General features: G+C 45.6%; 1 protein-coding gene across 1 annotated transcript in view; it reads right to left on the bottom strand.

Moving 5' to 3' along the window:
* DNAAF9 (dynein axonemal assembly factor 9) overlaps positions 1-25,338 on the bottom strand; it is a 174,044-nt gene that overhangs the window by 82,657 nt on the left and 66,049 nt on the right. Inside the window, 7 exon segments of the mRNA XM_073611027.1 lie at positions 5,438-5,508; positions 9,585-9,696; positions 13,651-13,696; positions 13,793-13,837; positions 17,734-17,810; positions 21,729-21,816; positions 23,358-23,394. Coding sequence (XP_073467128.1) covers positions 5,438-5,508; positions 9,585-9,696; positions 13,651-13,696; positions 13,793-13,837; positions 17,734-17,810; positions 21,729-21,816; positions 23,358-23,394 — 476 coding nt within the window.

The raw sequence follows: 25,338 nt of genomic DNA, 5'->3' as shown, positions 1-25,338 counted from the left end.
ATTCAAGACAAGTAACATTTACTTATATTTGAACGTTTACTTATTTGTTACTTATATGTTTACTTATATGTTACCTCCTCTCATGCTCGCCTTCAGGACTTCTCCAGAGCCTCTCCTACCCTCTGGAACTCCCTGCCCCAGTATGTCCGATCGGCCCCTAACCTGTCCACCTTTAGGAGATCCCTGAAAACTCATTTATTCAGGGAAGCCTATCCCACACCCACCTAACAACTGTCCCCGAGCCACCCCCATCAAATCATTCCCCGCATCTATTACCTTTTGTACCACCACCCCCTCCCTTTAGAATGTAAGCTCTACGAGCCGGGCCCTCCTGTCCCTTCTGTATTGAACTGTAATTGTGCTGTCCCCCTCTACATTGTAAAGCACTGCGTAAACTGTTGGCGTTATATAAATCGTGTATTATAATAATAATAATGTGATTTTTGTCTTGAATCTTACACTGTGAACTCACACTCTGCTATCCCTGATGAAGGGGGCGGTGTCGGGCCTCAGAAACGCATTGGCTATTGTACCCAATTAGTATTTGGAATAAACTTCATTTCAGACTCAACTTCTGAATGTGGCGCTTCAATTTCTCTTAGAACACCATTGTCCCCCCCAACATGCCAAGAGCAAGTGTACTTAAAGCGAAACTAAACCCTTCTATCCTTTACAGCCAAGGAAGCTTCCATCTTAACCTTTGTTTACTTTGCAGATGCCATGGTGCTGCACATGTGATCAGTTATGACATCAGCCATTTGATGGTCTGACAGTTCAGTTGAGAGCTCAAACAACTGTAATGCTGCGTACACACGACAGGATTTTTTGACAACAAATGTTCGATGTGAGCTTGTTGTCAGAAATTCCGACCATGTGTATGCTCCATCGAACATTTGTTGTCGGAATTTCCGACAACAAATGTTTGAGAGCAGGTTCTAAAATTTTCCAACAACAACTCCGATCGTGCGTACACAAGTCCGACGCACAAAACTCCACGCATGCTCGGAATCAAGCAGAAGAGCCTCGCTGGCTAACTAACTTTATTTTTCTCGGCTCGTCGTACGTGTTGTACATCACCGCGTTCTTGACACTCGGAATTTCCGACAACATTTGTGTGACCGTGTGTATGCAAGATAAGTTTGAGCCAACATCCTTCAGAAAAAAATCCACGGTTTTGTTGTTGGAAAATCCTATCGTGTGTACATAGCATTACAGTTATCACTCACAGCATGCCTGGTCTTGGGAAACAGTTAAACCGATGGGTTTAATTCCACTTTAAGCACCGGAAGGAAGTTCCCCTCTCCCCCTCCCTCCCTGCAGTCTTCTGGGACACGTCACAGGTCCCAGAAAATTGCCCGGCCATTCAAAGCGCGCAGAGCGGCTCGTGCATGCCCAATTGTGAAGCCACAGCTGGGCGCCGCAGAGAAGAGGGGGAGAGGAGCGGGGCTTCGTTCGACTGCATCGCTGGATCGTGGGACAGGTGAGTGTACGATTATTAAAAGTCAGCAGCGACACTTTTTGTAGAGGTTGACTTTTAAATAGGTGGAACTACGCTTTAATAAAGTGTCACGATGTGACATTTTAATAAAGTTCTTGAAAAAAAAAAAATAAGTGAACAATGCGATGCACCATGATCAGCGTTTCCCCCACTGCAGTAATCCTACTTCATCGAACTGCACACCAATGACTGTACTGTAACACAGCAGCTAATGTGAATAGGCCCCCAAGGGCTCATTTACACAAAAGTAGAGGGCTGTACACCGACAGAACTGCTGTGCCTGCTGTTTGTGTACACCTATGATCAGCAGCCTGTACAGATCAATGTGGGATGCCATAGCTGTACACCAGTGATTCTTAAACTGTGTTCCGCGTGAGATTTGCAGGTGTGCCGTGGGAGTTTTAAAAAATATAAAAAAAAAAAAAAATCGCTAGCATTTTAAAACCTTAAACATAATCGAAAAATTAAATGGTAAAGCAATGTCGCAAAAGTTAAAAAAATAACATATAAAAAAAACGCAATCTCTGTCATTCATTGGTTCGTTTCGTAACACGAGACTTGTGCGAGATCTCCAGAGAACTCGATCACTCCAATTATATTATAATAATAGAGACTGCGCCATTCCAACATTGATGCTTATAAACAAAGTTTATTCATTGTTTAGTGATGGAGAAATACTTAATCAAGTCTGGAACTCTGAAATGGAAACTGTTAAAGGAGTTGTAAACCCTCGAGGTGCTTTCTATGCATTAAGGTGAAAAACCTCCTGTGATGCAGCTGCCCCCCAGAGCCCCCCCTTTTACTTACCTGAACCCGGTCTTTCCAGCGACGGGGATGAACACAGCAGCTGCAGCCAGTGTCTCAGGTCCTCATTGGCTAGATTGACAGCAGCGCAGCCATTGGCTCCTGCTGCTGTCAACCAAATCCAATGATGCGGGAGCCAGGGGCGGGGGCAAGTCCTGCTGTCTGTGTCAATAGACACAGCAAGACACGGGAGCACGCCCGCAGAAGTGCCCCGAGGGAGAGCAACTCTCCAACGGGGCACTCGAAGAGAGGAGGAGCCAGGAGCACCGCTGAGGCACCCAGAAGAGGAGGATCGGGGCCACTCTGTGCAAATCCAACTGCACAGAGGAGGTAAGTATGACTTCTTTGTTTTTGTTTTTAAACAAACCTTTACATATCATTTAAATGAAAAGCAAGGAAGCAAGCGAAGGTACAAAGAAGATTACAATCACTTCAATCTGATTTGCTCTTGAAAGCAGGCACATCCTTCACATTAAATTTAAAATTAAATATATATGTAAAAATAAGTAAGTTCTTCACCCCAAAAATTGTTACAGCTGGGTTCACACTATCTTTGTATGCGGCTCACAGCGGGGGTCCAGTGCGTCCCCGCCATCCATTTCAGGTCTGATTTCAACCCCAATTTTTGGGCTGAATTTGGACCTGAAAACAGACCAAAAAGACACACAGGACCCCTCTGCAAATTCGCACAGGAGCCGCAGCAGAGATATGTGAACCGGCTCCATAGAGAGATGGTCACAATATCCTATCCTGCGAATTGGATGCAGAGAAACCCACATCCAATTCGCATTGGTATAAACCCAGCCTGAATCTTTTCAGGGTTGTCCTGTGAAAATTTTTAGATCTATTTGGTGCGCCGCAAGACAAAAAAGTTTGAGAAACACTGCTGCACACCATGGGGGCTCAAACCTGTGGCCCTCCGCTGTTGCAGAACTACAAGTCCCATCATGCCCCTGCCTTTGGGAGGCATGCTTGTAACTGTCAGCTTTGCAGTGCCTCATGGGACTTGTAGTTCCGCAACAGCTGGAGGGCCACAGGTTGAGCACCCATGCTGTACACACTTCCGAGCAGTTACAAGCGTTGGATGAGCAGCCCTGGACACGCACTGTCTGCATCATGGGCTGCTTATATATCCTCAAACACATGTAACCAGGTTTGTACACAGCCCCGGCGTCCGTCAGCAATTTATACAGGTTGCTGGCCATGTCTGTATCTAAACACTGGTTGCAAAAACACACTGAATTCAGTGGGTGTACAGTGTGACCCTCTGCACCCATGTGGATGAGCCCTCCCAGTAGAGGCCGGTATGAACTGTGCAGAGGTTTAGCTCCGGTTTTCACCTTTACCGCATGTGATTACCCTATGTCAGACCGCATCTCCTATACATAGAGGGAAGATTGACTAAAACTGGAGCACTCAGAACCTGGGGCAGCTGTGCATGCTAGCCAATGGGCTTCTACCTTCAGCTTGTCTAATTAAAGGAGTTGTAAAGTCTTGAGCTTTTTGACCTTAACCACTTCAGCCCCGGAAGGATTTACCCCCTTCCTGACCAGAGCACTTTTTGCGATTTGGCACTGCGTCGCTTTAACAGACAATTGCGCAGTTGTACGACGTTGCACCTAAACAAAATTGACGTCCTTTTTTTCCCACAAATAGAGCTATCCTTTGGTGGTATTTGATCATCTCTGCGGTTTTTATTTTTTGCGTTCTAAACAAAAAAAAGCGATAATTTTTTACTTACTAAATATCCCCCAAAAATATATAAAAATAAACTAATTTCCTTTCTCAGTTTAGGCCGATATGTATTCTTCTACATATTTTTGGTAAAAAAAAAAAAAAAAAATCACAATAAGCGTATATTGATTGGTTTGCGCAAAAGTTATAGCGTCTACAAAATAGGGGATAGATTTATGGCATTTTTATTATTATGTTTTCATCATTAATGGCGGCGATCTGCGATTTTTATCATGACTTTATCGACATTATGGTGGACACATCAGACACCATTTACCATTGTCATTTATACAGCGATCAGTGCTATAAAAATGCAATTACTGTATAAATGACACTGGTAGGGAAGGGGTTAAACACTAGGGGGCGATGAAGGGGTTAAGTGTGTCCTAGGGAGTGATGGACTACCACTGACATGACAGGGAGCAGTAGATCTTTGTCATGTCAGTAGGCAGAATGGGGAAATGCCTTGTTTACACAAGGCATCTCCCCATTCTTCTGTTCTGTGACACGATCGCGGGCCCCCAGTGCCCACAATGCCGCGATTTAAAGGGGACGTACCAGTACGCCCATTTGCCCAGCCGTGCAATTGTGCCGATGTACATCGTTGTGCGCTGGTCGGCTAGTGGTTAATGCGAAAAACCTTCTGTGCTGCAGCTGCCCCCCAAAGCCCCCCTTTTTCTTACCTGAACCGGATCTTTGCATCAACGAGAAGGAGCCCAGCAGCTCCAGCCGCTGTCTCGGGTCCTCATTGGATAGATCGATAGCAGCGGGAGCCACTGGCTCCCGCTGCGGTCAATCAAATCCAGTGACACGGGAGCCGGGGCCGAGTCCTGCTGTCTGTATCAATGGATGCAGCAACAGGACTGGGGAGCTGGAGCGCACCCGCACGGGTGCCCGCAATGGAATGCGTCTCTCCGTGGGGGCACTCAATGAAGAGGAGGGGCCAGGAGCGCCGCCGGGGGACCCCAGAAAGGGAGGATCGGGCAGATCTGTGCAAAACCCTTGCACAGAGGAGGTAGGTATTAAAAAAACAAAAACAAAACAAAAACAAAACAAAACAAAACAAAACAAAACAAAACAAACAACATTTACAATCACTTTAGGTTTTGACAATAAAACCTGGAAGCTGATTGGTTGGTCAGAGCTGCACCAGATTATGCACTCTCCAGTTTTAGTAAATCTCCCCCACTCTGTATTTCAGATGGTTTAGGAGCTGTGTAATAAGTTCAAGTTTATCTGAAAGTGTCCATAAAAGGAGCTTGTCAGGCCGGGTTGCCTTGTATAGCAGGATGGATGTGTTTAGAGATCATGCCATTCTAGACATGACTAATGAGGTCTATGTGTATATGGCTCTGATCCTTCTGCCACCAACCATGCGCCCTCATTACACCCAGTACTTACCAGCCAGGAGATAAAACGAGGAATAGCAGCAGTAAGAATGACATATCTATTGTCTGATGTGATCTCTCCATCTGAAAACAAAAAAAAACGAGGAGACATTTTATGAGAATGAAGAAATGCAAATGATCTCATCACTTTTTAGAAACCTTAATGCTAAACTCCAAGCAGATATAAAGACACAAAGAAATGCAGCTTTGCAATCATTAAGACATCATTAAATGGGTTTTATTTATTTATTTATTTATTACATGTAAACCGTGTGAAGTAGCTGAATATGACCTGGTATCGGCCTCTTACAGTCCCACTCCTTGTACAGCAGGGCTAGAGTGTGAGAGGAAGAAGCAGGACAAGGGGTTTATGTGGCACCAAGAAGCATGCTGATAGGAGGAGAGAGCAGGGTGCCTCCAGATGAGCTCAGCAACCAGTCTTATGACATCTGCCAGCAAAAAAGGACTGCAGGGGAAATCTCTGGATTTAAAGCAGTTGTAACCCCAAAAAAATAAAAATAAAATTTGATCCTAATCCTTTACAGTAAAGCATGAATAACAGCACAGTACTTGTGCTGTGTAATTTGGCCCTTTCTATCATCTAAAATACCTGTTTGATTCTGCCCTCCCCTCTGTAAACTGGCCACGTTAATCATGGCTGCTGATCGATGACACTGTGGTCAGTTTACGTGCCTCCGTCATCCGCAGCCCCCCCCCCCCCCCCCTCCCTGCCTGTCAGCTCGTCTCAGTGCTTGCCCCTCCCCTCCTGTTGCTATAATAACTGTGTGTACTTAATAGATTCCCCTATGTTCCATGAAGTTATGTGCCCCAGTGTATGTTCTATATAAAAAAATATGTAGCTGTATACCTTATTTCAGAGCGCCTCGTGACCGCCTGCCGCTCTTCTTCTCTCCTCCTGGCTGACGTCAGCGGGGGGATTCTCAGCCCCTCCTGCTGTATTTGTCAGATCAGGAGAGGAGAGCGGCGGGCAGTCACGAGAGCGCTGAGCGGCGCTCTGAAATAAGGTATACAGCTACATATTTTTTTATATAGAACATGGGGCAGATAACATCGTGGAACACAGGGGCTCCACCCCGCATCGATTGCCCTCTCAGAGACCCCCATTCCAATAGGACACTCGTGCGGGCGCGCTCCCGAGTCCTGCTGCTGCGTTCATTGACACAGACAGCCAGACTTGGCCCCGCCCCTTGGCTCCCGAGTCACTGGATTTGATTGACAGCAGCGGGAGCCAATTGCTGCTGCTATCAATCTATCCAATGAGGACCTGAGACAGCAGCTGGAGCTGCTGGGGTCGTTCTCGTCACTGAAAAGATCGGGGTCAGGTAAATATTAGGGGGTCTTGGGGGGGTTGCTGCTGCGCTACAGAAGGTTTTTCACCTTAATGAATTAAGGTGAAATACCTTGAGGGTTTACAACCCCTTTAAACTGGTTGTAAACCTAGTTAAACCACTTGTACCTACAGGTAAGCCTATAACAATAGCTGTAGGTACTGTAAACATCTCATAAACATGTACGGTTTAGGAGATATTTACCATATACGCTTGCGCCGATGCCCTCTGTGACGTTTCTTTACTAGCAAGTGCTGTAACTGACTCCAAGTCACAGAGCCGGAGACAGCGGCCCCGGAAGAAAGAGGGGGTGAAGATGGATGTGGCAACCAGCGGGGACAACACGGGCTTCGTTTGCAGGTAAGTGCATACTAGCCCATTATGCTTTTACATTGCAGGGGAAAAAAGAAGAAGTAAAATCCATCAGAGTTTACTTCCTCTTTAAGAGTTCCCTTCACTGGAACTAAGGTGCCAAGCCCAACCCCTGAAAAACAACCCCCACACCATAATTCCCCCTCCACCAAATGATCTGGACCAGTGCACAAAGCAAAGTCCATAAAGACATGGATGAGCGAGTTTGGGGTGGAGGAACTTGACTGGCCTGCATAGAGTCCTGATCTCAACCCGACAGAACACCTTTGGGATGAATTCGAGCGGAGACTGAGAGCCAGACCTTCTTGTCCAACATCAGTGCCTGACCTCACAAAGGCACTTCCGGAAGAATGGCCAAACATTCCCATAGACACACTCCTAAACCGTGTGGAAGAGTTGAAGCTGTTATAGCTGCAAAGGGAGGACCATCTCAATATTGCACCCTACAAACTAAGACTGGGATCCTATTAAAGTTCATGTGCGTGTAAAGGCAGGCGTCCCAATACTTTTGACAATATAGTGTACACCTGTCCTACTTCCAATGACATGTTATGACATGTTCCAGCCATAGTACAGGACACCAAGGATTTAATACCATGGAGGATGTTTCTATAATGACTTGTGTTGTGTTACATTCATCACATTTCCCACACATCTAAGCTTTCCTTTATCCTCTGATGTAACCAAAAGAAAAAACAATCAGTGTATAATTATTTCATAACCAGGTCGTCCTTTTATTTGGATTCCTACTTCCATGTTTATTTGTCCGTGTAATCCGCTGGAAATAAACCGGGGCGGTTAGCAGCTTCAAAAGGCAGCACCAGAATAAACATTCACACCCCGCAGATATAAATACAGGGCTCCTCCATTCGCTTAGAAGAGGAAAATGTCCTCTGAGATTACAGATCACAGAGAATGGAAATCTCCAACACTCCACACACTGCTCCCTGGAAATCTCAATAGACCGTTCCAGAAAAAAGTGCACAATTTAAAGAAGAACTCCGCACGCACACAACCACCTACATTAATTAATCTTATTGTTTCCTATACAGATAGTAGAATTGTCCTTCATCTATACACAGGGACTCCTTGTCCTTTGTACAATCCTTGGAAGGAAAACAGGAGGGGTGCCCGTCTGTACATGGCCAGATCTAAAGGGGGCGGCTGCTGTATGGAGGAGCGCTGTTATTCCAGCTCTCTACTCGCTGACACTTCTCCTGTCCGGTATTGCAGCGGGTGTGGGTACAATGTTAATGGGGGGGGGATGGGCACAGAGAGCCCGCACCTTTTTACTACTCCTGTAAGACTAGGGGGGGGGCTTTGTTTGTGCTAGGAAGGGTAATAAGGGGAAGATAGGGGGGATATGTGCTAGAATGTGCAATGGGGGGGGGAACATATGTGTTGGTGGGCAGAATTGGGGAAGATTTGTGCTAGGAGGGGGGGGGAAGATTTATGCTGGGAGGGGGAAAGATTTGTGGGGAAGATTTGTGCTGGGAGGGGGGAAGATTTATGCTGGGAGGGGGAAAGATTTGTAGGGAAGATTTGTGCTGGGAGGGGGGAAGATTTGTTCAAGGTGGGGACATTTGGGTGGAAGATGTTTGCAAGGTGGGGGCATTTGGGGGGAAGATTTGTGCAAGGTGGGGGGATTAGGGGGGAAGATTTGTTCAAGGTGGGCGCATTTGGGTGGAAGATTTGTGCAAGGTCGGTGGATTTGGGGGGAAGATTTGTGCAAGGTGGAGGGATTTGGGGGGCAGTAAATCATGCTTGTTATACTAACTGTGGAACCTAAGGGGTTAATCCTCTGCATTGTGTAAAAAGGCCATTTGATCCTGTCTTCTCTGATCCTCTCCTTTTACTGTTCCCAACCCATCTGCTGATAGAACAGAGAGAGCCCTAGGAGGCACTCTGCACATGCTCAGTTTGGTGTGTATTACTAGAGTTTTTTTTTTTTTTTAATGGGAGGGTGAATGTGATCAGCACAGGGCCAATCAGCACTGTCCAGAGAGAGGGTCAGGGGTCCTGCAGCCTCATAGGACAGTCAGAGGACAATGAAAACTCCTCCTACAAGCTTTAACCAGACACCGATAGAAGTCACAAGACTGCTATATACTGCTGATGAGAAAAGGTATTTAGCAGTTTATATTTACTAAAATATTTGCATTTCCGTGTTCTGTGGGAGACCAGATATAGTGAATGCAGGGTCCTGGGTTTAGCAACACTTTAAAAATCACTTCCAAGTTAATTTTACTTTCGATCCAAAACCCAGGATTTCCATCTTTCTTTAGAGTGAGAGCTCTTGTTCATTTTGTGATGTCCCCTCAAACCCCACCCAACGTCTTCTATTGTGATAACCCACTGAGGCATATTTTATGGATATATTTAATAAAGCAATCATGGGGCTTAGGAAAAATATTACCAACATGAGACCAAATGACATACCTTTGTCTCTAACATGTATCTCAGACTTGAGGAAAGATTCAGAGAAGACCACGGACCCCAGATTTCCTCTCGCCCCCTGCAGGTCAGGAATGTCATACACCGCCATGGAGGCCTGAAAGATAATCATGTGACAGATCAGTGGGGAAGTATCACTGGTTAGGTCACGGATGTTCTGATCGGGTCCACCTGGGCTGTTTTTCAGGTGGACCCCATCAAAACCTCCATTCTTCTCTATGGAGCAGCAGACTTATACAGACGTGTTAATTTCCACCCACCTACATCCAATCTGATCTGCCAAAAAGAGACAATCCCCTTCCATCCAGCGGATTGGATGCCAGTTGTGTGTAAACAGACAAGCAGTCCGTTTACATCTGGCCACCCATAGAGGAGAGCGGTCTGCATGAGAGGAGCGAACACAGACCTGTCATCTGCCTGCTCAGCGGGGGGATCAGCGGAGAGATTCCCTACTGAGCAAGCGGATCGCAGCCGCAGTCCACCCCGTGCGAAAGGGGCCTTACCTATCAAATGTCAGCTACCAATCAGATTTCATCTCTCCTAGACAGCTGGAAGATGAAAGTACAACTGACCGCTGACACTGTGTAGGGAAGCATTTTGCGTTATAGAGTGACGCCTTTCCAGCTCATAACACAATTTTCTCAAACAAAACACAGTGGGGTGTATTTATAAAAGAGCTATTCCTCCTGTGAAACTGCATCTACATTTAATCTGTGCAAATAAAGGTGAAATCAAAATGTTATTAGGCTATTTTCTCTCTTGTTAAATGTTATTCATGCATACAGAACAGCTTGAATCAGGAAAATACTGCATTATGGACACTAGATGGAGCTGATGATCATAGGAAATAAACTTTTTTTTTTACTCTGATCGTCAGCTCCATCTAGTGGCCACAATACAGTATTTTCCTGGACTACAGTTTTCTTTATGAACGAACAACATTCAACCTGGAGAGAAAATAACCTAATGATGTTTGCCCCCATTAGCACGGAGCAAATGAACACAGGGACAAACAGCCCTTTGTTCTTTTCCTATTGCACAAAAACAAGTTGAAAGAAGGAAACTCTTTTTTCTTATTGCTTTACTAAGTTTTCATATCTTCATGCTCCAAGTTCATTCCCCACTAAAGGGCTACAGTATGTCAGCATGGAGTTTGTACATCTCATGTTAGCATAGATCAGGTCTGCTTGCTTTCATTTCTTCCCACAACCAAGAACCTACTTTACTTTAGCATCTGACCCACAAATATTTGCATTTCCATGTTGTGAAATATTGCGGAAGAGACATTATATGGTCACTGACTGATGAGAATAATCCAGTTTTTGCTGGACGGCAAAATAGAAAAATGTTAAAGCTGAACTCCGGGATATGCAAATATTATCTAAATACATTTGTCACGTATATTCCTCTTTGGATCATGGTGTGCAGCAGTGAGAGCCAATGGCTCCAGCTGCTGTCTCTGAGCCTATGAGAAGGGAGAGAGCAAAGAGCCGCTGCTCACAGTGCTGGATCTATTCCTCCACTTTGATTTCAAGTTAAAAAAAAATGCAGACATTTTTATTTTATTTATTTTCATTTATCCAAAGATGAAAGTCACATACCCCCCTCAGGATTCGGCCCCCATACCCCCAAGGTGTAAGGCTACCCCCATATAAGAACCAGAATGGATAAAAATCAACGTTTGTTTTTTAAAATCTGATTTTTTTTATTTTTATCAAATTTTAATAAAATGACTTTGGAGTTAAAATCTATCTAAAGATAGTTTTCTATTTAGGATACATTAATAATTTCGTTTATGCAGCATGAAATGGAGCTTAGTTATGTAGCAAGAGGCTGAACACTCTGCAATATTTACATTTTTGGTAAACTTATTCAATGAATCCAAGCTTTGCAAGCTGAGATAACATGCACTGCATTGATGCATTTGCACAATTTCACAGTAACCATGAGATAAAACAAAGTTCAGGAATATTCCTTTATTCCCATTGTTTTGTAAATCTATGTACACTACAAACTGTATGATTGAATCGGTTCTGATATCGCTTTTTTACTAACCTGACAGCTTATTATTCTAAAAAGGAAAACTATATTTTGTTTGCAAATATCAAAGATTCTACCAGCAAGAATAAGTCCTTACATTTAGGCTCGGTTCACACTGCTACGCTGTGAATTTGTTCCGTTTTTTGTCCGGTGTGAGGTGCGAATTTACCGCAATTTTAATGCAAATTTCAGGAGTTGGACATAGCTGCGATTAATATTCTAGCCAATGGAATCATAATGTAAAAAAAAGAAAAAAAAAAAAAAAAGTGTTAACTTCCTGTGTACTTCCTGGTTTTTGTGGAGAGTACTGTGGTGGAATTCGCACATATGTGAACCATCAATGCGATTCAAGAACGATTTACATTGATGTCTATGGAGACTAAATTCGAAACGCATCGCATCCGTAGAGGCATCGCAAAGCATGTATGTGAACAACGGTCATTGAAAACAATGACTTTAGGGATGACAGGGGAATTTAAATTGTTTTTGACGCATCACATTCGTTATGAACTCGCATCAGTGTGAACCGGGTCTTAAAGAGCACCTGCCATTTCAGATCCATCATGGCAGCACCCGTTAGCGGGCATCCACTCACCCGCCAGGTCCCTCACCTTGTTGTGTCACTGCCACATCACCAGCTGTCCCATTAAAGCAGTGGTCTCAAACTGGCGGCCCTCCAGCTGTTGCAAAACTACAAGTCCCATGAGGCATTGCAAAGCTGACAGTTACAAGCATGACACCCACAGGCAGAGGCATCATGGGATTCGTAGTTTTGCAACAGCTGGAGGGCCGCCAGTTTGACACCCCTGCATTAAAGTGTCAACAGCGGGTCAAAGGAGGAGCGCTGCAGGACAGAGATGACAGTTGCTCTTTAACCACTTCAATACCGGCCTATTGTAATATGACGTCCACAGATGGGACCTCCCATCCTGGGTGGACGTCATATGACGGCCTCGGGTTCCCGGCCGTCTAGGGGGCACGCGCGCGTCAGCCGCGTTGTTCGGGACCCGGTGCGTGTGCCCGGCGGCTGCGATGTCCGCTGGGCACCCGCGATTGCCCGTTAACCGGGCCGGACCGCGGATCTCTGTGTGTAAACACAGAGATCCACGTCCTGTCAGCTCAGAGGAGAGCGATCTGTGTTCCCAGAATGAAGGAACACTGATTGGTCTCCTCCCCTTGTACGTCCCCGCCCCCTACAGTTAGAAGCATTCCCTAGGAAACACATTTAACCCCTCCCCGCCCCCTAGTGTTAACCCCTTCACTGCCTTTCACATTTACACAGTAATCAATGCAATTTTATAGCATTGATCGCTGTATAAATGTGAATGGTCCTAAAAATGTGTCAAAAGTGTCCGATGTGTCCGCCATAATGTCGCAGTCATGAAAAAAAAAAAAAAAAAAAAAATCGCAATCGCCGCTATTACTAGTAAAAAAAATAAATAATTTTTTTTTAAAATGCCATAAATCTATCCCGTATTTTGTAGACACTATAACTTTTGCGCAAACCAATCAATATACGCTTATTGCGATTTTTTTTACCAAACATATGTAGAAGAATATGTATTGGCCGAAACTGAGGAAAAAATTTGTTTTTTAAAAAAAAAATTGGGATATTTATTATAGCAAAAAGTAAAAAATATTGTGTTTTTTTCAAAATTGTCGCTCTTCTTTTGTTTATAGCGCAAAAAATAAAAACCACAGAGGTGATCAAATACCACCAAAAGAAAGCTCTATTTGTGGGGAAAAAAGGACGTCAATTTTTTTGGGGTACAAGGTCGCACGACCGCGCAATTGTCGTTTAAAGTGCGACAGCGCTGAAAACTAAAAATTGGTCTGGGAAGGAAGGGGGTGAAAAGGCCCGGTATTGAACCGGTTAAAAACTATGATTTAAATTAAACCTTTTTACCGGTGATTTAGATCAAATCCACCCTGATAAGAACCCCTGTGCTATTAATATAAAAAAGAACTAAACAAGACAAAAAGTTTCATTTTAGGACCCTTGTGTACTTACAGTCTTAATTAAATGTGTGCTATCTTCATGGTCCAAAGGCACCGTTCTGAAAGATAGAAAGAATATAACAGGACTAAGTCCGGGAGTCCGGGTATATCTGTCTGCAGGACAAGACTAGAGAGAACTAATAGCAATACATTACCTGCCCAGACTATTCACAGCTTCAATCTGAAATGAGACTTTGGACCTGGAAGAAAACCATCATAGACGCCACTTAGAAAATCACTGATCTTTGTCTATCATTCATAGCGCTCATCTCATCAACAACAGAACCTTAATCACAAAAAAAAAAAAAATGGCGCCCAATTTAAAGTGGAACCCTGTCCAAACGCTATATATTCAGATATAGATGGAGTGGGGAAGGGTTAGACGCGCTGTCAGATTTTTACTTGCTTTCTGTTCCCTTATGAGAGAGATTGAACACCACTTCCTGTTCTGGTGACACAGCAGAGAAGTGAAGGAAAATCTAACCAAAGAGGACACAGAAAGCAATTCAAACCTGACAAAGGGCCTCATTCCACTCTGGCCAAAACTTAAGCTTACCTTCAGTCTTGCACAATTGTACCGGCTCCTCTCCTGCGCTGACATTGCTTACCCTGATTTCACAGCACACTGTGAGCTCACAGTGTGTATTAGAAGCTGCAGCAATTTAGCCTGCCTCACTTCCTGGCTGGAGGACGTCCAGCATCATCTAGGAGTTCCCTCCCCAGCCTGACTGTCTCAGGGCTGCTCCTCTTTAAAAAAGTGGATCTCAGTTTTTTCAAACATGGAGGCTTAATGGGGTTGTAAAGGTACGTGTTTTTTCACCTTAATGCATCCTATGCATTAAGGTGAAAAAACACCTGGCAGTCCCCGGCCCCCCAGCCTCCCGTTTTACTTACCTGAGCCCCGAATTTCCATCGGCGCGTCCCTGCCGTCCCTCTCTCCACGGGTTCCCGCCTCTCAATTGGATAGATTGATAACAGTGCAGCCATTGGCTCCTGCTGCAGTCAAACAAATCCAATGATGTGGGCGCTGGGGGGAAGGGGCCGAGTCCTGCATTCGGCCTCTATGGACACCGAATGCTGGACTCGGGAGCGCGCCCACAAGGTAACCCCATCAGGAGAGCGCTTCTCCTGGGGGTTTTTTGATGCGGGGAGGAGCCGCAAGAGCCGCCGGGGGACCCCAGAAATAGATGTTCGGGGCCACTCTGTGCAAAATGAGCTGCACAGTGGAGGTAAATATGACATGTTTGTTATTTAAAAAAAAAAAAAAAAAAAAAAACGATCCTTTGGTATCACTTCAACATCACATGTGGCCGATACCTTAAAAGATCTGCATGCAAATACACGCTTCCCAGGAACTCCCATTCCTCAAGGCTATTTGATATTTGCATAACTTGTATCAGGACTGAGTGCTCCTCAGTGCAATACTGAGACAAGGTGTTGTGATGTTTTCAAATGTTCTCAAGAAGCTACGTAAAGCACCCTGCCAGCTCTTCCCATCAGCCATGATTTGCCCTGTATTCCTGAGAGGCCCAGCGATGACATCACCGCACAGAGACCCAGCGATGACATCACCGCACAGAGATCCAGCGATGACTTCACCGCACAGAGATCCAGCGATGACTTCACCGCACAGAGACCCAGCGATGACTTCACCGCACAGAGACCCAGCGATGACTTCACCGCACAGAGACCCAGCAATGACTTCACCGCACAGAGACCCAGCAATGACTTCACCGCACAGAGACCCAGCAATGACTTCACCGCACAGAGACCCAGCAATGACTTCACCGCACAGAGACCCAGCAATGACTTCACCGCACAGAGACCCAGCAATGACTTCACCGCACAGAGACCCAGCAATGACTTCACCGCACAGAGACCCAGCAATGACTTCACCGCACAGAGACCCAGCAATGACTTCACCGCACAGAGACCCAGCGATGACTTCACCGCACAGAGACCCAGCGATGACTTCACCGCACAGAGACCCAGCAATGACTTCACCGCACAGAGACCCAGCAATGACTTCACCGCACAGAGACCCAGCGATGACTTCACCGCACAGAGACCCAGCAATGACTTCACCGCACAGAGACCCAGCAATGACTTCACCGCACAGAGACCCAGCAATGACTTCACCGCACAGAGACCCAGCAATGACTTCACCGCACAGAGACCCAGCGATGACTTCACCGCACAGAGACCCAGCGATGACTTCACCGCACAGAGACCCAGCAATGACTTCACCGCACAGAGACCCAGCGATGACTTCACCGCACAGAGACCCAGCGATGACTTCACCGCACAGAGACCCAGCGATGACTTCACCGCACAGGGACCCAGCGATGACTTCACCGCACAGAGACCCAGCGATGACTTCACCGCACAGAGACCCAGCAATGACTTCACCGCACAGAGACCCAGCAATGACTTCACCGCACAGAGACCCAGCGATGACTTCACCGCACAGAGACCCAGCGATGACTTCACCGCACAGAGACCCAGCGATGACTTCACCGCACAGAGACCCAGCGATGACTTCACCGCACAGAGACCCAGCGATGACTTCACCGCACAGAGACCCAGCGATGACTTCACCGCACAGAGACCCAGCAATGACTTCACCGCACAGAGACCCAGCGATGACTTCACCGCACAGAGACCCAGCGATGACTTCACCGCACAGAGACCCAGCGATGACATTACTGGGTCTAAAATAGGGCATGTGATGAAACAGAAAAGACGTTATGTAAAAATGTCATTAGTATGATGATGAGGGGGAAGACAAGCCAGGAAAAATAAATGCAAATAAATCTCAGTTTTAACCGCACGTACATTTACTGCGGCAGGGTGGCCCGGCTGTGCAAAATCACATACCTGTACGTGATTTTGTGCACGTGGTTTAAGGGGAGCACACGCGCCGCCGGTGCGCTGCTCCCACTGTGATTGGACACAGTGGGAGCCAATCAGCGAGTCTGGCGACCGTCGCGACCTGCAGATCGTTCACAGGAGAGACAGATCCACCGTCTCCCTGTGTGAACAAGGCAAACGGCGGATCTGTCAGGAAGGGAAAGAAAGATCTTGTGATTCAGCCAAGCTGAATCACGGATCTCTCTTTTCCTTCAGTGCAACACTGCCCCACACAGTCAGTAAGCACCTCACGAGGGAACATTTAACCCCTTAGTGTTAACTTCTTCCCTGCCAGTGCCATTTATACAGTAATCAGTGCATTTTTATAGCACTAACCACTGTATTGGTGCCACTGGTCTCCAAAAAGAGTCACTCAGTGTCACATTTGTCCGCCGCAATGTTGCAGTCACGCTAAAGATCGTAGATCACCGCCATTACTAGTGAAAAAAAAAAAAAAAAAATTAAAAGTCCCTAAATCTATTCCGCAATTTGTAGACGCTATAACTCAATCAATATACGCTTATTGGGATTTTTTTTAACCAAAAATATGAAGCAGAATACATGTTGGCCTAAATTGATGAAGAAATTCGTTTTACATTTTTTTTTCGAATATGTATTATAGCAGAAAGTAAAAAATATTGGTTTTTTTTTTTTGTTTTATTTTTTTTTTAAATTGTCACTTTTTTTGTTTATAGTGCAAAAAATAAAAACTGCAGAGGTGATCAAATACCACCAAAAGAAAGCTCTATATTTGGGAAAAAAAAAAAAGAACATCAATTTTAATTTGGGTACAGTGGCGCACGACCACGCAATTGTCAGTTAAAGCGACGCAGTGCTGTATCGCAAAAAATGGCCTGGTCATGAAGCGGAGGGTTAAAACCTTCCAGAGCTGAAGTGGTTAAATCAAAGTAGGTTGGGGTGCGAGGGGCTGTTAGGTGTCACTGCAAGGGTCATTTTTTTCATCTGCATGGTGTTGGGCTTTAAAAGACGGACTCCTTTCATCTTGGTGAGGGTCACAGTATTCGTTCCCACTAAAGACTTCACAGAATGACAATGTGCTATATTTAATGCGTACTCCCCTCCTCTGTTGATTACAGGCACCAGCCAGCCAGCATGGCACCATTTCCTTCTGATGTGTATTCCCAGGAAAGCTTTCTACTAAAAACAAAGAAAATGTCAGGCTAACCTCAAAGCCGTTCTCAATTGAACAAGATTAAAGGAGTCCAGCGACATCCCGAAATTGTGTTCTGCTACTTCCTTTGCCTGCAAGAAAGAAGAAAAATTATAAGTTGCGACTTAATGCACAGAGAAAATCATGATGAGAGCATCCGTATTCGCAACGATCGTTCAATTCTCTGTCCGTTCATACAATGCTTTCAAGAGCAAATGTGGACTTTTCAGATGAAAATTTCTGAAAGGAACATGTTGGAAAATTTTTCTTGCTAGTTATCATAACGTTCACTTTTCTTTAATTAGTTCAGTATTCATTCTATAAAAATCAATTGAGCAAATCTGTACATGAGAAAAGGGGCTTGGAGAAAGTGCTGCATTCGGCCTCTATGGACGCCGAATGCTGGACTCGGGAGCGTGCCCCCAAGGTAATCTACCAGGAGAGCGCTTCTCCTAAGGGGTTATCTGATGTGGGGAAGAGCCGCGAGAGCCGCCAGGGGACCCCAGAAGAGGATGTTCGGGGCCACTCTGTGCAAAATGAGCTGTACAGTGGAGGTAAGTATGATATGTTTGTTATTTAAAAAACATAAAAAAAAAAAAAACGAATTCTTATGCCCTGTACACACGGTCGGACTTTGTATGCAAAACAAGTTTGAGCCAACATCCGTCAGAAAAAATCCATGGATTTTGTTGTCGGAATGTCCGACCCTGTGTACAGGGCATTAAAATCACTTTAATGCATTGTATGCATTAAGGTGAAAAACCTCCTTTAGTGTAGCTGCCCCCCAGAGCCCCCCTTTTTACTTACCTGAACGCGGTCTTTCCAGCGCCAGGGATGAGCACACCCGCTCCAGCCGGTGTCTTGGGTCCTAATTGGATAGATTGATAGCAGCGCAGCCATTGGCTCCCGCTGCTGTCAATTAAAATCCAATGATGCGGGAGCCAGGGGGCGGGGCTGAGTCCTGCTGTCTGTGTCAATGGATGCTGCAGCAGGACACAGGAGTGCACCCACATGAGTGCCCCGAGGGAGAGCGACTCTCCAACAGGGCACTCAAGAAGAGGAGATTCTGGGCCACTCGGTGCAAAACCAACTGCACAGAGGAGGTAAGTATGACATGTTTTTTTTTTCACAAACCTTTACATATCCTTTAAATGAAAAGCAAGCGAAAGTACAAAGAAGATTACAAATCGCTTCAATCTGATTTGCTCTCGAAAGCAGGCACATCCTTCGCCCGTACAAGTGTCCCCAGGGAAGCACTTCGCCGTGGGGGAACTCGATGTGGGCAGGAGCCAGGAGAGCCGTGGAGGGACCCCAGAAGAGGAGGATTGGGGCCGCTCTGTGCAAAACCCTTGCACAGAGGAGGTAAGTGTAACATATAGACATGTGCATTCGTTTTCGTCCGAATGCATTTTCGTCCGAATTTCAGGTATTTTCGTTATCGTTTTAACAAACGATAACGAAAGTGCAGAGTCCGAAAAACGAAAGATCCGACATAAACAAATGCTTTATTTTCGTTTTCGTTGCTACAACAGTTCGATATAGATAGGAGATTCGACATGATGATGACAATAACAATCTGTGTCCATCAAACCTGTGGTCAAATGTGCCTAACCTTAGCTCTATTAGTCCAAGATTATTCTACACAGAGAGAAAAGATTCGACGTAGGGGAGAAAAGATTCGACGTAGGGGAGGAAAGATTCGACGTAGGGGAGCAAAGATTCGACGTAGGGGAGCAAAGATTCGACGTAGGGGAGCAAAGATTCGACGTAGGGGAGCAAAGATTCGACGTAGGGGAGCAAAGATTCGACGTAGGGGAGCAAAGATTCGACGTAGGGGAGAAAAGATTCGACGTAGGGGAGAAAAGATTCGACGTAGGGGAGAAAAGATTCGACGTAGGGGAGAAAAGATTCGACGTAGGGGAGAAAAGATTCGACGTAGGGGAGAAAAGATTCGACGTAGGGGAGAAAAGATTCGACGTAGGGGAGAAAAGATTCGACGTAGGGGAGAAAAGATTCGACGTAGGGGAGAAAAGATTCGACGTAGGGGAGAAAAGATTCGACGTAGGGGAGAAAAGATTCGACGTAGGGGAGAAAAGATTCGACGTAGGGGAGAAAAGATTCGACGTAGGGGAGAAAAGATTCGACGTAGGGGAGAAAAGATAAATAAAAATAATGATGATGATGAATGTTATTGGCTGATTGTAAACAAAGAGGAGGAGCAGTAAAATAGCTAGAACTAAGTACACACGTACTTTGGCTTATGGTGTCTGTTGAAAGTTCTAAGAAGATTCGACGGAGCAGGTAAACTATACAGCGTTGTACAGTTTAGCTGCTCCGTCGAATCTTCTTTACACATTCGACAGATTCGATGACAGATTCGACCTTAATTTGGATTTTCGGACAAATGCAATTTTTAACGAAAAACGAGATAAATAAAAACGAATTTCGGGAGTAACTAAATACATTTATTTTTCGGACGAAAACGAAATTCCGAAACGAAATATTTCAGTGTGCACATGTCTAGTAACATATTTGTTTTTGTTTTTAAAAACAAAAGATTTACAATCACTTTAAGGCCCCTTTCAGACGGAGCAGAATCCATCAAGTGGATAACAGGTCCGTGTCTGCTTCACTGTGCAAAACAGACACGGACACAGCCCGCTGTTCTCTATAGGGCGGTCAGATGGAAACGGAATGCCTGTCTGTTTCCATCCAACTGTCATCTGATCGGATGGATGGATGGCAAACTTATCCCCATCTGTCTGTTTTTAACGGACAGGATCGGATCGGATGCCAGCGGGAGACAGCAGACACGTCAGTTGACATCCGCCACTCCATAGAGAACAAGGAGTGGTTGGGTCCGCCTGAAAAACGGACAGGCAGACTCGATCAGTGTGAAAGAGGCATTATTGAACAAGCCCATTGGCTGCCATGCACAGCTGCACCAGATTCTGAGTGCACCAGCTTTAGTAAATCCCCTCCCCTCCCCCAGAGGGTAACCAGATCATTCCACACACTGGGAATAAATATTATCTGAAAAACATTTGGCAGCTGTGGACCAATGCAGATAGACAAGATGGCTTCCAGAAAAAAGAAACACAATATATCAACATCCTTCCTGGGCATAAGCGTGGTTCACATTGTGCATAGCGGGAACTTGCATGCCCACTTGGGATTTTGTGTCCTACACAGGGCAGCCTTGTCACTTGAATGGGCTGCCCTGTGCGCATTTGTCTCAGCAAAGAAGCTCAGAGACCAAATTTTGGCTCTGAGCCAGGCAGGATTTTACCCACGTGTTTTGTTGTGTGGCTAAATTGCATCGCGTTTGGGTCCGAGCGCACGTCACGTGGTTTGCCGTGATTTCATAATCACCCAAGTGTGAATTGTGATTTGTGAAGTGTTTTTTCCTAATCACCCAAATGTCCTGGCATCCAGTCATTGGAAGGAATAGTGCTCCATCATTGGTATCAGTGGGAGGAATGGTGCCCCAACATTGGTATCAGTGGGAGGAATGGTGCCCCAACATTGGTATAAGTGAAAGGAATAGGGCTCCATTATTGATTTCAGTGGGAGGAACAGTGCTCCATTGATGTTGTCAATGGGAGGAATAGTGGCCCATCATTGATGTCAATGGGAGGAATAGTGGCCCATCATTGGTGTCAGTGGGAGGACTAGTGCCCCATTGGCAGTGGCAGGAGCTATGCCCTATTGTTGTTGATAGTGAGGGGAGTAATGTAGGGCCAGCTTAAAGCAAGCAAAGCGCCGCATCAGGCCCCAGGGCCGCAGCTTGGAGACCACTGCTTTAAAGTAAACCTATCATAAGAGAACACAAGGGCAGCCATTGTTGACCTCCTTCTGGGAATGCTAATTGCCTGGCTGTTACTCTCCTAACCCAGGCATGAATTGCTAGCTGGAGGTAGCTAGCAGTACATGCCTGGCGTAGAAACTGGGCATGGATGGGGGTGAATGTGGAACCACTGGCCCTGGTGCACCCTCTACATAGGCATTACCTTGGTTAGACTTGAACACTTCACATAGCTTGAAATCCCAGCAAGGACGGCTTCAATTACAGCAGCATAGACATGAGACAACACAAGACTGAAAAAGAGAAAAACATATATAGGGGTTTAATCTATTTGTAAATGACCAAACTGAAAATGGCCAAGGCACATACATGACGGTAATGGTGAGGATGTTCCATCTTAACAGAACTGTACAATGAAGTTCAGCAATCATAAGAGCACCATCACATACTTCTGGTTTAATAAAGTTCCTGAATCACAGGTATTATCGGTTACGTTCTGGGTGACCATAGGACACGAGACTTTCAAATCACATAAAAGAGAAGTATGGCCAGAGCTTTTTTCGGCATACCTCTCTTGTAGGTCCCAGGGGCGCACCTACTTGTGCTCTCCAGTCACCCAGAGTCAGCCAAAAGCAGGTTAGTGTCCATTATCAGCTGACAGAGCAGGCAGAGCCGCTCCAGACCCTGAAAAGATCCCAACACTATATTATTAGGATCCAACTGGCTTCCTGATCGACAGCTAGATTCACACTTCAGTCTGGCCGAGACCTGAGCCAGCTGTACCTACCTCCTCCACAGCCTAGTGCTCAAATGAGCTCTAGAGGAGCAGAGCGGAGAGCGGTGACTGACAGTTACCGCTCTCTGATCAGAGAAGACCGAGAACCGAGTGATCAGCGGTCATGTGATTGCTTTATTCTCAGTCTTAGAGCCGATATGGGACAGCTGCAGCATCACACCAATGCTGCAGTGCAGAGGGGAGTACGGCTGTGTATTTTGTTTTATAAGCCCATACTTCTCCTTTAAGTTAAAAAGGATCACGACTGCAACTTCCACTGAAGACTTGTTTCTTTTGCAATACAAAGCTCCATTATTGTCATCCTCCTTGTTGCTTCATTACATTGCCAAATACTTGTCTAATGGGTTGGGATGTGTCCTAAGTGGCAGCGGCGATCACTGTAATACAGTGGAACTGCGGTTAACGAGCATTTTGAAAGACGAGCGTTTTGAAAGACAAGAAACTTTTTTTTTTTAAATCCTGACTCGGTTTGCGAGTGTTGTCTCGCAAAACGAGCAGAACTCAAGCTAATGGGGTGTGCAGTACCGCATTTGGCCAGAGGTGCGGGGGCGCCGGTGAAACTAGGAATGGTTCTGATCCGTTCGGAAATACTAGGAATTACTCAGAAATACATGGAAATACTCCATTCCCGAGCCTTTCCAAGTTCAGATGAGCTGTCCCCGAGTATTTCCGAGGCTCACCGGCGCCCCCTCACCTCTGGCCACATGCGGTATTGCATGCAATAGAAGTCAATGCGGAACGAATTACCTTCGTTTGCATTGACTTCTATAGGGAAACCCTCTTTGATATGCGACTTGCAGCGGATTATGCTCGTAATCCAAGGTTCCACTGTAGTGGTGAGTGCAACAATGATTTCCAGAGAATCCCACAGGTATAGCATATGCATACTTCCACTGGTCCAAGCTGGAGCATAGTAACTATCCAATAAATCTTGGGAATAAAAAGGTGACCATTATAAGCACCATTAGCAGTGTTATACCGTGTCCCAATGAGCTAAGATTTGTCTCAAGTGGTCAATGCATGGACTGGATTACTTACATTTGCTCATTCTTCTTGTGTGTCTCGTTGTCCTTTCCTACATCATGCAGAAAAAAAAAAAAAAAAAAAGTTAGTCACTCGCCAAAAATACTAAAAAAAAAAAAAAAAAAAAAAAAAAATACTAAAAAGTATTTTCGTTTCTACACAAATTATCCAACATACATTAAAGAATGCTGCCCTAGATTCTTTCATCTGTAATCCAACCTGTCTTGGTAGGATTGCTATGGTCAGTGCAGATATGAATTTTCTTCAGATACCTCTATAGAGGTCTTCCTGCTCCTTCCATAGGAGGATCGTAGATATGAAATGGGCACCAATTATATTTGTCTAGACTGAGTAAACCCCTGTTTGCCATAATTTCCCCCAAAAATTAGCTGGTGATGTATCCAACCAGCTAGCCGGGGGGACACATCCGTCCACCTACAGTCCTTTTATTAGGAACACCTCATACCATCAACATCCAGGTGTGATACATATCTGACATCGCATGCTCAAATAGGCTTCAAACTTTCTAAAAATGTGATCAGGCACCAGATAAAAGGAGTCACTGGTTTACTAAAGACTTACGCTATTGTCTGTGGAGGAGCTATAATTTCTGCTTTCTACTGCCGCCCCAGATAAGCCGCAGAGGTTCAGCTGGTTTCTTTGCATTGAGCTAGCGGTGTCTCTTCCCCCCCAACAAAACCACTCGGGTGACCCGAGATTTCAAGGTAATGCCTGCATCTAGTCATAAAAAACCTCTTCCAATGGTTAGAGGTCTGTGGCCAACTTAATAACATTAAACGCAGGGTCCCGCTGGCAACAAGATCCTGCGTTTTTAGCTGCCCACATGCTGTATGCATGTAACATTTACATGCGTCCAGTGGTACAGCATACAGCTTTACTGGCTGTCGCCGGCTGACAAAAGCAACAGTTATTAGACACTATTAATATGCCACCTAGCGTGCTTGAGTTCTAGGATAGAAGCAGCTCCGGCCTCTCAGTATCCTAGGTTGCTAGGATGTAGGCAGTTCCAGCCTCTTAGTGTCCTAGGTTGCTAGGAGGCAGATAGTTTCCACCTCCTAATATCCTAGGTTGTTAGGCCGCAGGCAGCTCCAGCCTCTTAGTATCCTAGGTTGCTAGGATGCAGGCAGCACCAGCCTCTTAGTATCCTAGGTTGCTAGGAGGCAGGCAGTTTCCACCTCCTAATATCCTAGGTTGTTAGGCCGCAGGCAGCTCCAGCCTCTAATGCCGCGTACACACGGTCGGACTTTTCGTCTACAAAAGTCCAACGGACGCCGACGGACTAAAGCTGGCTGGTAATCCGATCGTGTGTGGGCTTCTCCGGACTTTCAGCAGACTTTTTCAGCCTCAAATCCGACGGACTTTAGATTTGAAACATGCTTCAAATCTTTACGTCGTAACTACGACGGACCCCGAAATCCGCTCGTCTGTGTGCTAGTCCGACGGACAAAAACCCATGCTAGGGCAGCTATTGGCTACTGGCTATGAACTTCCTTATTTTAGTCCGGTGTACGTCATCACGTACGAATCCGTCGGACTTTTGTGTGGTCGTGTGTAGGCAAGTCCGTTCGTTAGAAAGTCTGCTGCAAGTCCGCCGAAAGTCCGCCGGAAGTCTGTCGGACAGGCTGTCGGACTTTTGTAGACGAAAAGTCCGACCGTGTGTACGCGGCATTAGCATCCTAGGTTGTTAAGAAGCAGGCAGCTCTGGCCTTTTAGTATCCAAGGTTGCTAGGACGCATACAGCTCCAACCTCTTAGAATCCAGGGTTGCTAGGACGCAAGCAGCTTCAACCTCCTAGTATCCTGGGTTGCCAGGATGCAGGCAGCTCCAGATTCTTAGTATCCTAGGTTGTCAGGATGCAGGCAGCTCCAAGCTCTTAGTATCCTAGGTTGTCAAGACGCAGGCAGCTCCAACCTCTTAGTATCCATGGTTGCTGAGATGCAGTCATCTTGCAACAGCCAATAGGCTCAATTAACAC

The sequence above is a fragment of the Aquarana catesbeiana genome, linkage group LG01, assembly GCF_042186555.1.
Source record: "Aquarana catesbeiana isolate 2022-GZ linkage group LG01, ASM4218655v1, whole genome shotgun sequence".
Lineage (NCBI taxonomy): Eukaryota > Metazoa > Chordata > Amphibia > Anura > Ranidae > Aquarana > Aquarana catesbeiana.
The sequence above is the reverse complement of the archived record's forward strand: the minus strand, read 5'-3'. Positions and strand labels throughout refer to the sequence as shown.